The sequence below is a fragment of the Chiroxiphia lanceolata genome, chromosome 6 (genome assembly GCF_009829145.1).
Source record: "Chiroxiphia lanceolata isolate bChiLan1 chromosome 6, bChiLan1.pri, whole genome shotgun sequence".
NCBI classification, from domain to species: domain Eukaryota; kingdom Metazoa; phylum Chordata; class Aves; order Passeriformes; family Pipridae; genus Chiroxiphia; species Chiroxiphia lanceolata.
In genome coordinates, this window is record NC_045642.1 from 9067115 (window position 1) to 9083116 (window position 16002).

General features: G+C 39.0%; 1 protein-coding gene across 2 annotated transcripts in view; it reads left to right on the forward strand.

Moving 5' to 3' along the window:
* SPON1 (spondin 1) overlaps positions 1 to 14628 on the forward strand; it is a 192287-nt gene extending 177659 nt beyond the window's left edge. The window contains exons 8-16 of one of the 2 annotated variants that reach the window (XM_032691173.1): positions 3476 to 3677; positions 4938 to 5078; positions 5417 to 5492; positions 5931 to 6113; positions 6456 to 6626; positions 6738 to 6905; positions 7775 to 7939; positions 9890 to 10153; positions 10880 to 14628. In XM_032691173.1, the coding sequence (XP_032547064.1) occupies positions 3476 to 3677; positions 4938 to 5078; positions 5417 to 5492; positions 5931 to 6113; positions 6456 to 6626; positions 6738 to 6905; positions 7775 to 7939; positions 9890 to 10153; positions 10880 to 11043 (1534 nt within the window). In that variant the 3' untranslated portion in view covers positions 11044 to 14628. The remainder of the gene's footprint in view (positions 1 to 3475; positions 3678 to 4937; positions 5079 to 5416; positions 5493 to 5930; positions 6114 to 6455; positions 6627 to 6737; positions 6906 to 7774; positions 7940 to 9889; positions 10154 to 10879) is intronic. The other variant, XM_032691174.1, reaches the window with a different exon arrangement.
* The last annotated feature ends 1374 nt before the right edge of the window (positions 14629 to 16002 follow it).

Sequence of the window (16002 nt, forward strand, 5' to 3'; positions counted from 1 at the left end):
TTAAAAAAAGGAAAAAAACACCCAAACAACCTAAACAAAAACCCACAATCCCAAACACCACAAAACACACACACACACAGAAATGGGGGAGAAAAAAAGACCATTTTCTTACACTGCTTATCCTTGTAGCTGGAAATCCTAATCATGCTACGAAAAATAAAATAGAATAGAATAGAAATAAAGGGAATGGAAAACATTAGGATGCAGGACACTGCCTAGTACTTTGCCTCACTCTGTACTATGTGACAGGAATTGCCAGCAGGCTGCTCAGGCTCACAGTGGAAAAGTACTGTCTGCTTCAGCCAACAAAAGCAGGATCCCCTTGCCCTGTGGGGTTCTCAGGGCTGTCATCTGGCACTTACCTAATGTTTAGGATCTGCTTTGCAGCTCCTGTTTGGTTTGAAGCACATATATGTGCAGGGGATGGAAAAGGGACCTGTTTGTCTCTCAGTGCAAATTCACATCAGTCAGCTACAAACTCCAGGCTTTCCTGTGGGCTTTACCAAACATCCTTAACCTGTCATGGAAGAACACTTCCTTGAGATTTGAAGGCCTTTAAAGAGAGAAAGAAGATGATTCACATTCCTATTTTGTCCGGTGAGTTGACAACACAAAAATGAAAAAAGTTGGGTTTAGGGCATATGAGCACATTTTAACACTGGTTTCCTTCATGGAGTTCCATAGTGCAGTTTTAGGATGCTTGGGCCAGATGTGTTGCTGAGGGACACATGAAGAATTTAGATTCCTGCCAACTTCATAAATCCATCATTCATGTGGATACTGGAAATAGTTGAAATTTGTCAGAGTATTAAAAAACAACCCAAAAAAACCCCATCAGAGTTCTCTGTTGTCTAAGCCCAGTCAGTGCCTATCCCTGTACCCAGGGAGTGGATATGGATGGTGCCTTAGGTCAGCCAATTTTTCCTTAATTACAGTAACTCAAGAAGGACTGAGAATGTTCAACATTGGGCAACACTATACAACAGTTGTTCAAATTTATATTCATAGTGCTTAGAAGTATCCACACAGAAATTAATTAGTAGAATAAAGCAGCAAGTGCAACAACGGCATTTTATGTTTTTGTATATATACCTTTATATGTATGAAATAGAATATTTTAAATACTTAATTCTTAAACTGCATATAAAGATTTTTACAATGTCCAGCCTAGCACTTTGTGCTGCACTGCAGCCAAAGTGTGTGTGCATTGGGTACCTGTCTGCACTGGAGTGGAGGAAGGAAGAGAAGAGAACATGCCTCCATTTGTCCTCTACCAATCTTCACATTTCTATGTTAAACTGTGATGGGATAAAATACAGTATAATGGTCATAACACTACCTATCTGTCCAAGTAGGTGATTTTTTGCAGTGTGCTCTGAAACTGGAAAAATGTGGGAGACTCAAGTTCGCTGATATCATTTAACACATCCATAAGTTTGTAGGCAAAGAGTATATCCTACTAAAGTGTTCCTTCACACAGTTTCAACATTGATACAATTATAATTTAAATACTCTCATAATTTAAATGAGCAAATAATTTATCTTGATATGATGAATAATATTAATTCTCCTAACAGAGCATTCAAAGCCTTAATTGTACATGACTAACACAAGAATAACAGGTGACAAGAGTTTTCCATCACTATGTGTCTAAAGCAGTCAAGTGATTCCCAACCCTCTGCCTTTAAACTACTCTGTCTTCCTCTCTTTGCATTGCCCTTGCTGACCTGTATCTCTGTTCTGCAATATCCATATTAGACATTTTCTCCATCTAAAGATCAAGTATACAAACACACATCTCTGTGTTATTCTTACAGTGTACTGCTCAGACTGTTGCTGTGTGCTGTTTGAAATATAAAATTTCTATAGGGACTTCTTAAAAAATCCTTATAATGCAGTAAATCCTTTAGTTACTTGAAGTCAGTTAACAGGCTCTTTTAAGACTAATCATTGCTAGGTACTTGACAAATACATACAGGATACTGTATTCACAGAGTGAAGTTGATATCATCATTCATTATTTTATTACTTTACAAAGACATGCTGAAACCAGACTTCTATGTCTCATGGGAAAAAAAAAAAAGTCATTTGCATTACTTTCTGGAGAAGGCAGGATTAATGACATCAAATGCTTAGCAACTCTTCTGCTCAGAGTCTTTAATTCAATGTAAGATAATTTACACAGTAAGAAACAACTTCTAAAGACTCTGGAACAGAAGTGGCCATTTTACTTATTAGCAAATGCCTATTTCTGAAACTTGTCTATTGAAGGGGAAGTAGATATGCTAACTTTTAGATATCTCACATTTGATACTGTGTGTTAACTACTCAAAATCTTTGTCTTTGGGCTGTTCTGGTTTTTTTCTAATGTGCTGAGAGTCCTTTGAGCCAGAAAAAAAATACACAAATAAAATACTGCATTTTTACAGGTATACAAGGATTTATAGGAAGAATGAACTCCTTATGACTATAGTAGAACAGTGCATGTACACTGTTTTGCGTGTGTTTGCACTATTATAAGGTACCTAACCAAAAAAGGAAAGATAAACAACACAGCAACTCCCTCTTTCATTTAAAATAAATGTGGTCTTTAGATGCTCTAAAACAGTGGGATTTGGCACAAAAATGAGAAAAAAACCCCACCAACTTGACCTGACTCTGTATTTACTTAAGTTCTGTAGCTGAAGAAAACTTGGGTTGACATCAGATCAGTATTTGGCAGAGCAAAATTACCAAAATAATATTTTAAATAATTCTGCATTTGTTGTTGCTCACGAGAAAAATGCCACAAAGAGGTCCAGCTTCTGTGAACAGAAGCCTCCAGTCAGGCCTGATTTTACTTCCATGTGCACAGGGATGTGGCAGTTGCTCATCAGCATCACAGAGCACTCCATGATTCAGCAGATTTCTTCCTGAGGGAAGGGCTGACAAAGGCTGGATGAATAGAGGCGTTTTCACATCCACTGGCAGAAAGCTGCAAAAGTCTTGGCTGAACTCTCTAGGGCTGGCAGTGGCCATTAATGTCTCACTTAACACGAGCACTCAAACTCTATTAACGAGTGCTTTTCACACCTACACACACACAGTAGCACTTCCAAGAACTTTTGACTTCAGAACTTTTACGAGGGGTAAAAAATCAATCAAGGCCTCAGGGTATTTCTCCGATATTTTAGTCCTAATTTTTTTAAGCGTTGTGACGGATCTTTTATTACTATACCACTAAGACATAAGCATACTGCTGCAGCTCTCTGTTGCTACATCTCTTTCACCCATTAAACAGCAAATCTTGAATGATGCCAAAGCCTTATGGAGACTGAGGCTCAGGAGTGCTGAGCAGCTGCCCTCTCCCTGTCCTGCTCCTCCATCCCCATGAACCAGACACGGTGTCATGCTGGGGTTCAGTATTTCCCGGTTTGAATTCCCCGAAGCAGCAAAGCTGGATAGAGTTTTTAGTACTTTTCCTTTGGATTTGCAGGAGAGCTGCTCCCTCTGCTGAGTTCTCTGTCGATCGCCACCGGCACCTGATGTCCTTCCTCACCATGCTCGGCCCCAGCCCCGACTGGAATGTGGGGCTCTCTGCCGAAGATCTCTGCACCAAGGACTGTGGCTGGGTCCAGAAAGTTGTTCAGGATTTAATCCCCTGGGATGCTGGCACGGACAGTGGCGTTACCTACGAGGTATAGGGACTATTTTTAATATATTCAAATATATTACCTTAAAGCATAGAAGAGTGAAAGCTATTTGATCCATGGTAATGTCCTACATGACTTTATACTACTCCAGCAAAAATTTTTCTTAAAATTAATTAGAAGTCATTTAAACAGATGTTAGCTACAGTTACTGCTGGTCATTTTGTCTGAAGTCCTTAAGCATTATTATTAATGGGATAACATTTCATTCACCTGGGATGTTATTACCACAGAATCACGAATGAGTAAGGTTGGAAGGAACAACCATGAGTCTTCCGGTCCAACCTCCCTATTCAAGCAGGGTCATCCCAGAGCATGTTGCACAGCACTGTGTATGGTTCTTGAATATCTCCAGTGAGGGAGACTCCACCTCTCTCTGTGCAATCTTTTCCAGTGCTTGACCACTTGTAAAGAATTTCTTACTCATATTCACCGCTTGTACTCACCTATTGAATACACAGAGGACTTAGCATTTAGGTGTCCAACCCCTGAGTTTTGGACTGTTTCAATCCAATGCCAGCTGTTCTGTTTGGCACAGAAAACTATAACTATTCCCTACAGCAAGGATTGAAACTCAACTTCTCATCACTGCGAGAATATAAAATCATCCATTTTCTCTGTCTCCATCACTCTCTCAGTCTAGGAAGAGATTCAGATCACCCTCAGGTAAAGTCCTGGTTTTGACCAAATGAGTGATGTCAAGTGAATTGAACAGGTTATGTGTCCATAGGTGACAGGTACCTACAGTGTGTGTCTATGCAGGCAGTACAGACAGATGAAGTGAGACTTGACTAGTCACATCCTCAAATAGGACACATATTCCCATGTCAGATGACAAGATGTGGATGATTTTATCTTTCAGACCCGACCTCTTTAGAACCTGAGGAATTTCTCCAGTTATAATACAGCTCTGGGGGGATATTGAATAATTTATTTTTTTTTTAATTAATGTAGTTATTTAACCAGACAACAAGGCATGCATCTTATTGTTAACCCAGCTTCAGGCCTGAATCCTGAACTATTAGAGAAGTACTTACTGACAAAGCAAAACAAAAAAACAACAACAAAAAAACCCAACCCCCCAAAAAACTAAGCCAAAAAACCTTACCATTAAGTATGAATGTACCAAGTTCATCTTACACAGGAATTTTGCAATTTAGCATCTCAGAGAAGTTTTTATTTCTGCAGATTAATTGTATTATTAATTAATAATTTCTTTTTTAACATCTTTTTTCTTTTTGATTGCAGTCTCCTAACAAACCTACAGTGCCACAGGAGAAGATCAGACCACTTACAAGCTTAGATCATCCCCAAAGTCCATTTTATGATCCAGAAGGAGGATCTATCAAGCTGGTAGCCAGAGTTGTCATTGAGAGAATTGCACGTAAGGTATAATACACATGTAAAATTCTCAAGTGAGTGCAAAAAACCACTCTCTAAACCAGAAAATTAACCTTTCCTCCCCCTTCCCCCAAATCTACACTCTTTACCCTACTCACAACAAAGCTAAGGGCAGAAAAAACTTGCAACTGTCTTAAGGTATTACTTCTACTTCTGGTAATTATTGCATCTGCTTAATTGGGGATTTTCTTTAAATATACCTAGAGATTCTAAGAGAAAAAGGTGCTGCAGGTGCAGTAGTGCCTCACAAAATACTGGTTTAGCTCCTGTCTCTGCATTCATGTATGAGTTTCCTGTATTCAATGTCCACAATAATGTTTTTGCAGGGGGAACAATGCAATATCGTTCCTGATAACATAGATGATATTGTGGCAGATCTGGCACCAGAGGAAAAAGAAGAAGGTACATTTTAAATTAGTTCATGCAGTACTAATTTATATTTTGTTTCTTTCTCCCCTATCATTTGTAGATAAGGAACAAAACTGACTCAGGAGCAAAAATTCCACTTGCTCTCAAACAGTGATTTAGGTTTTCATCTCTTCTGCTGTCTACTATTAGTCTTCCCTTATAAAGCAAAGAAATTTTGCATATATACCTAGAAGATGACAATAACAACACAGGTGATAAAAGAGAGAAGACTTTTGGGATTCAGATAAATTTATTTTTTTTTAAATGAAAGATGGCAATTGGTAATTCTTGTTTCTTCTGGGCTAAAATGGAGAAAATAGAATGCAGAAGGAAAGAATGTATCCTAATGGAATCTAAAGTAATCATCAGCCGAGCAAAGGGGAGAAAATGGAAGACTATTTTTAACATTCAATGCATTTCCTTACTTTTTAGATGATACCCCTGAGACCTGCATATATTCAAACTGGTCCCCATGGTCAGCCTGCAGCTCTTCTACCTGTGAAAAGGGGAAGAGGATGAGGCAGAGAATGCTTAAAGCTCAGCTGGACCTCAGCGTGCCCTGCCCAGACACCCAAGATTTTCAGCCATGCATGGGTCCAGGCTGCAGTGATGAAGGTAATCAGGAATGAAATGTGGAGGGGAAGAACACCTTGTAGGGTTTTCTCTTCCTTTAAGTTTCTAAAGTCTGTTGGTTGCTGTAGTATGGCTTCAGTTATGGCAAACAGAGGGATAGCTGCTTAAGAACACTCTATGAAGCTGTCTGTGGTCAATTCTGCATTTCAGCTGAGTCAGTGCATGAAGAACACAACAGTATAAAGGAAAGGAGTAAAGGAAGCAATAGAGGAAAGGACAATGTGAAAGGCAGCATCAAAATGAATGCTGCACAGCAATGGGCAGCTACAGATTTATCAGCAATTCTGTCAATACTTGCAATTGAAATGGTTCTCTGTATTTTAGATGGTTCCACTTGCATGATGTCTGACTGGATTACATGGTCCCCCTGTAGTGTTTCCTGTGGAATGGGAACCAGATCTAGGGAGAGATATGTAAAACAGTTCCCTGAGGATGGCTCCATGTGCAAAGTGCCTACAGAAGAGACTGAGAAGTGTATTGTAAATGAGGAGTGCTGTAAGTAGTTTATTTAACTTGATAAAATCCAGCCTATAACACGAGTGCTGCCCAAACCATTTTTTATATGAGCCCTGCTTATGAACAATTTCCTCTGTCCACTTTGAATAGCTCCCAGCAGCTGCCTTGTCACTGAATGGGGTGAGTGGGATGAATGCAGTGCTAGCTGTGGCACAGGGATGAAGAGACGGCACAGAATGATCAAGATGACTCCTGCTGATGGATCCATGTGCAAGGCAGAAACTACAGAGGCAGAGAAGTGCATGATGCCTGAATGCCGTAAGTGTGCAGGAGTTTGTCTCCTCTGCTACAGGGAGGCATCATCTGACACATTGTTCCAGCACACAAAGAACATAGCTAAACTAGAAGCAATGTTGCTTTTTCTCATTCTCCTTAAAATTAGGCTTCTTAGGGAATGTGCATTAAGTACCGCATTCACCGTCAGGATGGGAGCATCAGTAAATAAAAAATGTTCACTGGTATCCCGTTACTGTATGACCCACATAGTGGTGTGTATATCAGCAAACCATACCTAAACAACTCTGAAGTTATGCAATATGAGGCATATTTAGTCATAAGGTTAAAATAAAACAAATAAAACTGTGCCTTCTCCTTTTAGCCCATGGACAATTCAGAAATAGAGGTGCTCCTTTTGTGCAGTCAGCCAGTCTCACCCTTCCTATTAATATTGTTTTTAATTTCTTAAAAACATTAAGATTTTCATCAGAGACAGGGATAAGTTTAAAAATGTTTTTGGTAGATAAAATGTGAAAGTTTCACATTTTAGACCAAATTAATTTGACTTCCAGTTCCATCCACTGTAACAATCCAGGGGTTTTTTTACAGGAGTTATGACCGAAACATAGCTTCTTAAAGTATTAATTCCTCAGATGCATTGGGACTCTGCAGGTAAGAATAAGTTACAGAAAGAGATAGCAAAGAAAAGATATTAAAATCAAGCAAACCTTTCAATTTAGTATACTGTTTTCTGAACTTCTTCAGCAACATCATTTAGCTTGTGACAAGAAAGTATAATTGGCTGATGACAGATAAAACATAGTACATTTTCCACCTGTATTATTTTCAAAATTTATACCTTTGTAATTTATTTATGAAAAGGATTCATTACCTTTTTATTTTCATGTCAGATACCATCCCCTGTCTACTCTCTCCTTGGTCTGAGTGGAGTGACTGCAGTGTAACCTGTGGGAAGGGAATGCGAACCCGGCAAAGGATGCTGAAATCCGCTGCTGAGCTTGGAGACTGCAATGAGGAGCTGGAACAAGCAGAAAAGTGCATGCTGCCTGAATGCCGTGAGTCTGGGGAATCCCCTGGAGAGAGGAGAATAATTACAAGTGTAACAGTCTATGGAGCAAACCTCTATCACCACTCAAGCATCACTTCTTAGATAGGAGGAATATCAACTGTGCATTGTTTAAAAAATTATTATTGTTACTATACACCTTCAGCAACTGAGAGCTGGAATATGATCGTGTCTTAAATTCAGCTGGTCTTAACCCTGTGCTGGTGATCAGTCTTGATCAATATAGAGTGCAGGAGGAAAGAACATATCCTATGAGAATCTAAAGTAAACATCAGCCAAGTAAAGGGGAGAAAATGGAAGACTATTTTTAACATTCAATGCATTTCCTTACTTTTTAGATGATACCCCTGAGACCTGCATATATTCAAACTGGTCCCTATGGTCAGCTTGCAGCTCTTCTACCTGTGAAAAGGGGAAGAGGATGAGGCAGAGAATGCTTAAAGCTCAGCTGAACCTCAGCGTGCCCTGCCCAGACACCTAAGATTTTCACACTAGGAAACCTGTTCAGATTAGACCCAGTCAGATTTGCTCAAGGAAATGCTCAGTGAAGTTTTATTGCCTCCAAATACAGCAATACCACTGCTTCTCTGGGTGCCTCTTGCGGTGTCTAACCACCATCACAGCGTAAAATATTTTTCTTGCACTTATTCAAAATTTACCATGTTCTGTGCCTGTTGCCTCTCATCCTTCTCTTTACCTCTGAGAAGATTCTCTCTTGGTTTCACCTATACCCTCCCCCTCTGTACTAGGAGACAGCAATAAGATCCTCCTCAGTTTTTTCTACCTCATATGCCATATGCTTCAGCCTGTCTGCTGCCTGTCTTTGTGGTCATCCTCTGGTACGTCCACGTCTCTTTTCTACTGGGGAGCCAAGAAATGGACACAGCACTCAAGAAGTGGAGTACAGGGGGTGCACAGTTCTGCTTGTTTAACACACTTCAGGCAACTGAAGTTTGTGAGCTCCCCAATAGTAAATAAGTCAGAATTATAAAACCCACTTTTTTACTCAAATGCAGAATGTGTGCTTGGAAGGAAGGAAAGAAGAGTTAAAATCACCTGTGAGATTGATTCTTTTTAACTCACACAAAGAGCACAAAAGAGGCTTTCTCTGTCTTTGACACATCTGTGAACTTTGATACACTTTGCAGCCTCCAATATCACATAAGCCAGTGGATGGTGTGGAGACAGCTGCAATGATTTTTTTACCTTACTCCATTAAAATCCCCCACTTGTTGGGCAGTGCAAATTTCTAGTTGCTTTTCACTCTTTGTGAAGGGTGATAGCCTAAGGTGCTGCTGAATGAATGAGATATGATTGCTTTTAGCATCCTGTTGCCAGCTGGTTTATGAGGTTTTATCACAAATTACATAATTTTTTCACAGAAAATGTTGGTTAAAAAGGCTTTTACGCTGTAATTGCTCATTCAGCTTTTCTTAAATGATGTGAAATATCGTTTTGATTATTATTCACTGGGGCTGTAAGCTTTAAGCAGTGCTGAAAGATGAAAACTTTAAAGATATAATGGTATTAGTGAATATGGCTTATTGCATAACACTACCAGAAAGCAAGGCTTAGATCTCAGAGGTAGCAAATTCTTTTGAAATATAACTCAATTTTCAGCAGCTTTTCATTACAAAACAGACATATGGGTGGGAAAATTGAAGAAGACACAGGAGAATTATTTATATGTTCGTTGTAATTTTAGTGATCTGCCAGCACCACTCTTGAAGAAGAAATCAAGGAAAGTGTCAAATAATAAATCTGCTAGGAATGGACTCAGGAAATTCTGATGTGCAGCCTCAAAACGTTTGCTGAGAAGATTGGAGTCTTAAGTTGTGTTCATGTGTTGAGGGTGTAAAAAGTCATTAGGCACATCTTGTTTCTTGACCTCATGGTCCAGATTTCATGGATTTTGTGTCCTGTTTCTTGTTCTTTACAGCCATCGACTGTGAACTAACGGAGTGGTCCCAGTGGTCCGAATGCAACACCTCGTGTGGGAAGGGCCATATGATCAGGACAAGGATGATTAAAATAGAGCCCCAGTTTGGAGGAACAGCGTGCCCAGAAACCGTCCAACGTTCAAAGTGTCGAGTGAGGAAATGCCTGCGAGGCCCGGGGATGGAAAAGAGGCGCTGGAAAGAGGCCCGAGAGAAAAGGAGAAGCGAACAAGCGAAAAAGAATATAGAGAGTGAGCAATATCCAGGTGAGGGTCAAACCATTTTTGGAATGCTCCTGGCTAGTTGTCTTTTCTGCTTAACAGGAGTTAGAGTGCACTCCAGCATTTCAGCCTAGGGAAAGTTTTAGCAATAAAATAAAATAAAACACAGCCCCTTTCAGTGTTTGCCTGTCACCAAAAACCTGTGCAATAATACTAAAGTGTGACCTGAGCTGGAGAAAATCTCACATCTGCCTATGTCCCACTGCTGAAAATATTTTAGCTACTCCACACAAAAGAATAGAATGTGAAAAAAATCTAAAATTTAGACCTAGCAAAGGACTGGCTGCAGTTTCTGCAGATCTGGGTGATAATCTTTGCGTCCAGTTGCCTTTAAACTTCTGAAACATTTGTTCCTGGATCCAATGCTGAATTTCGAAACTGAATTAATTTCCATCTCAATAATCTGATTCAGACTCAGTCTCCTATGAGAGATCTGTTAGTGCTGCTTTTTCAATAGGGGACAATATTATCAACAAAACATAATATCTTGGGCTGTAGTTTACATTATGTCAAGAGGAATTACTGCTAAGTTGTGGCTCATGCTTGTCTGACATTTAACAATTTGCTAGTTTGTCTTTTATAATGTAGATAATGCAGACAGTAAATTTCTTTTTTAATCCTTTTTTTTCAGTGTTTGACAAATGCACCTTGATTACACTTAACAGGTGGTTCTACTATTAAAAAAATTAATCAAATCACTTATTTTTTCAGTTTGTAGGCTGAAACCATGGACTGCTTGGACAGAATGTTCTACACTCTGTGGAGGTGGAATTCAGGAACGCTACATGATGGTGAAGAAGAGGTCCAAAAGTACTCACTTTACTAGCTGCAAAGACAAAAAGGAGCTAAGAGCATGTAATGTTCATCCTTGTTAACAAAACACAAGGTTCCAAGTGATGCACTCTGAGCTAAATGGAAAGTCAACCTTGGTTTGGTTTTTAAAACAACAACAGCAAAAATATAAAGTGTATATTAGTTTTCATTTTTGCAGTGTGGTTTGCTTTTTAGTCTTGCTGGTGCAAGAAAAATATTTTATAGATGTTTCCTCACAGATTTATGCTGAGAGTAAATCTTTGGTACTCCAGCCAGCCCTTAATGCATAAAAATAGTAAGTCATCATGAGTTATTTAACTAAAATACGGACATATCTGTGGACATGGAATAGCCATATAGAAATACTACTTGTAAAGACATGGGATGCATGCATATTAACACAGGTGACATGTTTCATATGAGGGAGGATTTCTCTCTTGATTTGATCTGATTTTAAAAATCCAAAGCAGTGCCTACATAATTACACAACTATGCCAAGGAGTAATTTCAGTAATGCTGGTTCAATAATATTAAAGGTGCATGTTTATCTTTTTACACTGTTGGGTTAAGCTGATAGTTATAATAATAATAATAATAATCCTAAATACTTTTCTTCACATGGATGGTGTGGTCCATGCAAAATGGTCTTTGTTTCATTAAAACTTAAAAAGAAAATAATTTGTATCAATAATGATGTCTGACCACTACACACTCAAGTCAAAACAGTACACAAAGAAAACATGTGAATGCCATAATATATTTAGGTTCTATACTCCTATTTTAGATCTATCCACTGCCTCTCAAAATAGATACAAAACTAATAGAAATTGGTCGAGAGAGTTGCAACAGCTGTGTCATATAAAGTTTTCCACGAGAGACACTAAAAAACTAGATTCAGTTTCACGAGGATGTTAATCACAGATGAAGAGGGAAATAGGTTTATAACATAACAAAAATGGTAGAGAAAAGGTGAGCCAGGTTCTCATGTATCCCTTATGACAAACAAAGGGAAGGGAGCCTCTGAAATGAAACAATGACAGCCTCTTAAAAAGGTAATTACAGGTTGACACGGGAATACATTTACAGCACTGTCATTTATGTTTGGTTTTTTTACTCAGAGTATAGAATAATCTAAAAATTACTAAATTTGTGAAGGTTAGCCATCTGTAGATATATTAGCCAGGTTAAATTCCCTCCCTGACCACTTGAGCGATCAACAAACTGCCTGAGATTAGAAAATAGCTCCTCACCTTTCTAATTGCTATTTTATACCATCTCCTACAGAATTTACCTCTCATCCCTATGTGTAATCAGGTGTAATCAGCAAGACCCTTGAGCTTCACTTATTATTGGAATACAATATTGTCCTGTAGGTTTAACAAGATAACATTAAAGAGAAGAGGTGGTTGTCTTTTGGTCCGGGAAAGGCAGCATACACTTATGTCTCTACAGAAGTAATAACAATGCACTGAAAATAAAGACTGTTGATGCTGACTCTTAAAACAAGCTTGAGAGAAATGAATGGAGCAAAATTTATTTTATGGTGTCTTTAAAGCAGCCTTAAGCAATTTACTCACTTCCTTAACACTAGGTCAGAACCCTGAGAACCTGACACCCGGGTTTTAAGTGTTCCCACACTTAAAGTGTGTGCACCACAACCCACTGAGGATGTTCAGCTTCACTACCACCAGCCTGGGGATCCTCTCATTACCCCCCTGTACCTGAACAGGGTGCACCCAGACGGGCTGGTTGTGTTACATCATAGGGCTTTTCATCATCATTTCTCCATTGAACGCTGCAAGGGCTGCTCAGCACTTCCACAGCTGCTGCATCCCACCCCCTCAAGGTATTGTCCTGCTTTTTGCATATTTGGAATGAAGGAAGGGTCAGGAAAATAATGGAACCGACCACAGTAATAAGCCTCTCCTGCTGCTGCTAAATGAAATGGGTGCAAGCCCACAGTCAACCAAACGAGGAGAAAAAAGGATACAACAAGGTTTAATGCTAAAACCAAACATTTTACATTTTGCACAGCTTGGCTCACTTAATAATATTAATTCAGAAGATAGTTTGCCTTCTTAGACCTCTTCAAAAATTCTGTAGTTTATGTCTCTGTAGCACTGCCATTACAAGCATAGCAGCAAGTCGGTCCCTCTCTAACGCTTTATGACCTTACCTTTCACATCACCCTTTTGTGACCAAAACAAAAACCCAACAAAAAAACCAGTGGAATGATATAGAAGCTGGAGGAGTGACCAGCTGAGCATACTTTGGGTGAAGAAAGAGATAGCTGCAAGAGGAGGGCTACAGTGACCAACGCCAGGGCAGAGCTACATCTGGCTGAGCTGACAGAGGCTGTCCCTACTGAGAGCATTCAGAAAAGTAATCTTTGACCATAAAATGTGTGGTTCTGGAGGCTTGGATCTGTGAGAGCCTGGGACAGGGGGAGCAGAAGAAGAAAGTTTCTCCTGAATGGAAAAAAAGTGTTATGAGTTCATGAACCATGTTTTATCTCATCACCCCTTATCACTGGTAAAGCTGTTCTTACGAAACCATGCCTGTTTCAGCAAATAATCAATTAAACCCAATGTTGTATTTTCATTTTCACATTTGTTCCAGTTCATCAAGCTGTTTTGTCCATTAAATACTCCCTTTGACAAAGGCTACATAGTCCAAATACATCTTTAAGTATATAGGAAATATACAATATCTTTCTGAATGTGCTCACAAAACAGTCCATTAAAACAATCTAGCATTCCTTTCTCTGTAGTTCTCACTAATTTGATCCTCTATATATTTTTTTTCCCCTCTTAGAAGGCTGTTCTTAGAAGTGTGATTTCCAGTCATTTCTCTTAGGCTCATTAAAGTTATGAAAATTGGAAATTATTTTTTCCCCCACCTTGTTAATAGATGAAATGACAAGGTAAATTGCACCGGGTCAAAAATGTGTGATCATTCCTGCTTAGATTCAGTTTTTCACACTGTTTTTCTGTTGAAACATTTTACAAATCACTTGTCTTTCTTCTAACTTGATACAAGAGAAATATTTAAGCTTGTTACATTTTGTAAAAAAAGAAACACAAACAAAAACAAATGAAGAAAAAATAAGAGGTTGATTTTCTATTCAGAAAAAAAAAAAAAGCTCTGATATACAATATGTAGAAGTCTTGCATTGTTACTGTAAACTTTCTAGTAGTGTAATAGCCACTGATTATCAGTCAATAAAAATAAGAACTGTTATTGTTCTGATGTCCTGAATAATCCTGCTGAACTGAAAGCACAGATGTCACTCCAGTTTTGTAGACCTCGACTATCAGATCTTAGCATTGTGCGTATGTTTTTTTTCTAATATACAAACTGTAGAAGCTTTACACATAACAAAAAAGAAAAGTTAGGGGCTTTACAAATGTACAGTAGGACTCTGTGTGTGTGCGGCCTACCAAGTTAAACAAAGTTTTGTTTAATTGCATTTTTAGATTTCCTTCGTTGTTTTTGTTTGCTGTGGAATTATGAAAAAGCTCCCATGAACATTTCTTACCAAAGTCTTGTGTAGATGTTTTGTAGTTGTCTGGCTAACATATTATTATTATTATTATTATATTATTATTATTATTATTATTTTGGAATAAAGACATCTTTACTATGAATTTTACACTTGTATGAGGTTCTGTTCAACTAATATGATCACGTACACCAAAAAACACTTATTAATATGAGGAGTCAAGTCATGTTCCTATTTACATTTTAATCCTAATGGTAATGGAATATTGGGAGTGAGTGGATTTTACTAGAACCAGTCATTCTTTCTACTTGGAAGTTGTCTGCATCAAGGTCTTTGTCAAATGGTTTGTTGTTCTCTAGAAGTCACAGGGTAACTCAAGAACATTCCATAAATTACAGTGTATTACTCTCATGTGGGTTTTGTTGCTGTTGTTGATTTTTAATAAAAGAGAAACTATTTAAAAGAACACATTTTAAAGCCTGGTGATACAAGAAAAGAAAAACTGTTCAAAATGAACTTTCAAAAAGTCTGATATTTTATGAAGCTTTCAACAGATATTTTGTGCTACTAGAAAACTATTTTGGGACACTGTGAGTGTAAGCGTGCCACTGATAATTACACAGAGGTGATGGGAACCACTTTGCAATGTTGCTACTCTAGAAATCCAACTGTATGTAACATCTTGCAGCCAGGTAAAAGTGACAGGTGTGTTCACAGAGAAACCCCTCTACCCTAAAACTCAGACCTAACAAGGCTGAGGGGAACCTAGAGGGAGTGCCTGGAGCTGGCAAGCTGGGAGTTCCACACCGATAAGTGAAGACACAGTCTGGTCCAATACATCTTCATTGGCATTTAGTTGTTTGCTCTTAGTAGAAAAATGCTCAGTATTTCCAAGCAGCTGTTTCAAGGTGGGTTTGTCAGTGTGCACAACAGCAGCATGGGGGGCACCCCAGCAGTGCTGCCCACTCACTGAGCATCCCTGCCCCAGTGGAACTGGTGATTCGGGAAGGGACAGCACCTCCTGCCAGCCTGCTGCCTGCAGAGACTCTGCCATGGTATCATTCAGTCCCTATAGCCACTTTCAAAAGCACAAAGACAGGTTAACTCACCCTTCCCTAAACTCTGCTTTAGTTGCTACATGGATTTATGGAGCAATGGATTGTCCTGGCACACCAAGTGGTGAGACATCACGAACAGCAATCTTATGGCCTGTAAAGCTGCATCTGATGAGTTTTCCCTGGGAAGGGATCACAGAGTACGTGGAATACATGGCCTCTTGAAGTGTTAGCCAGCCAAGTGACTGCTTGGGACCTGCCTGACCTCACTTCACGTGCTCTGTGCATGGCCAAACACACCTAAACCATAACCAGCATGGCAGAAAGATGATGAGTGAAGCAGATCCTCAACTGGGATTTGTAATATGAGCAAATCAATTCACTCCTTTTTCTAGAGAGAGTTGACATTATCAGGGCTACAGAAACTGAGTTTCTGGGATGGGAAAAAACCCAGAAAACACTGA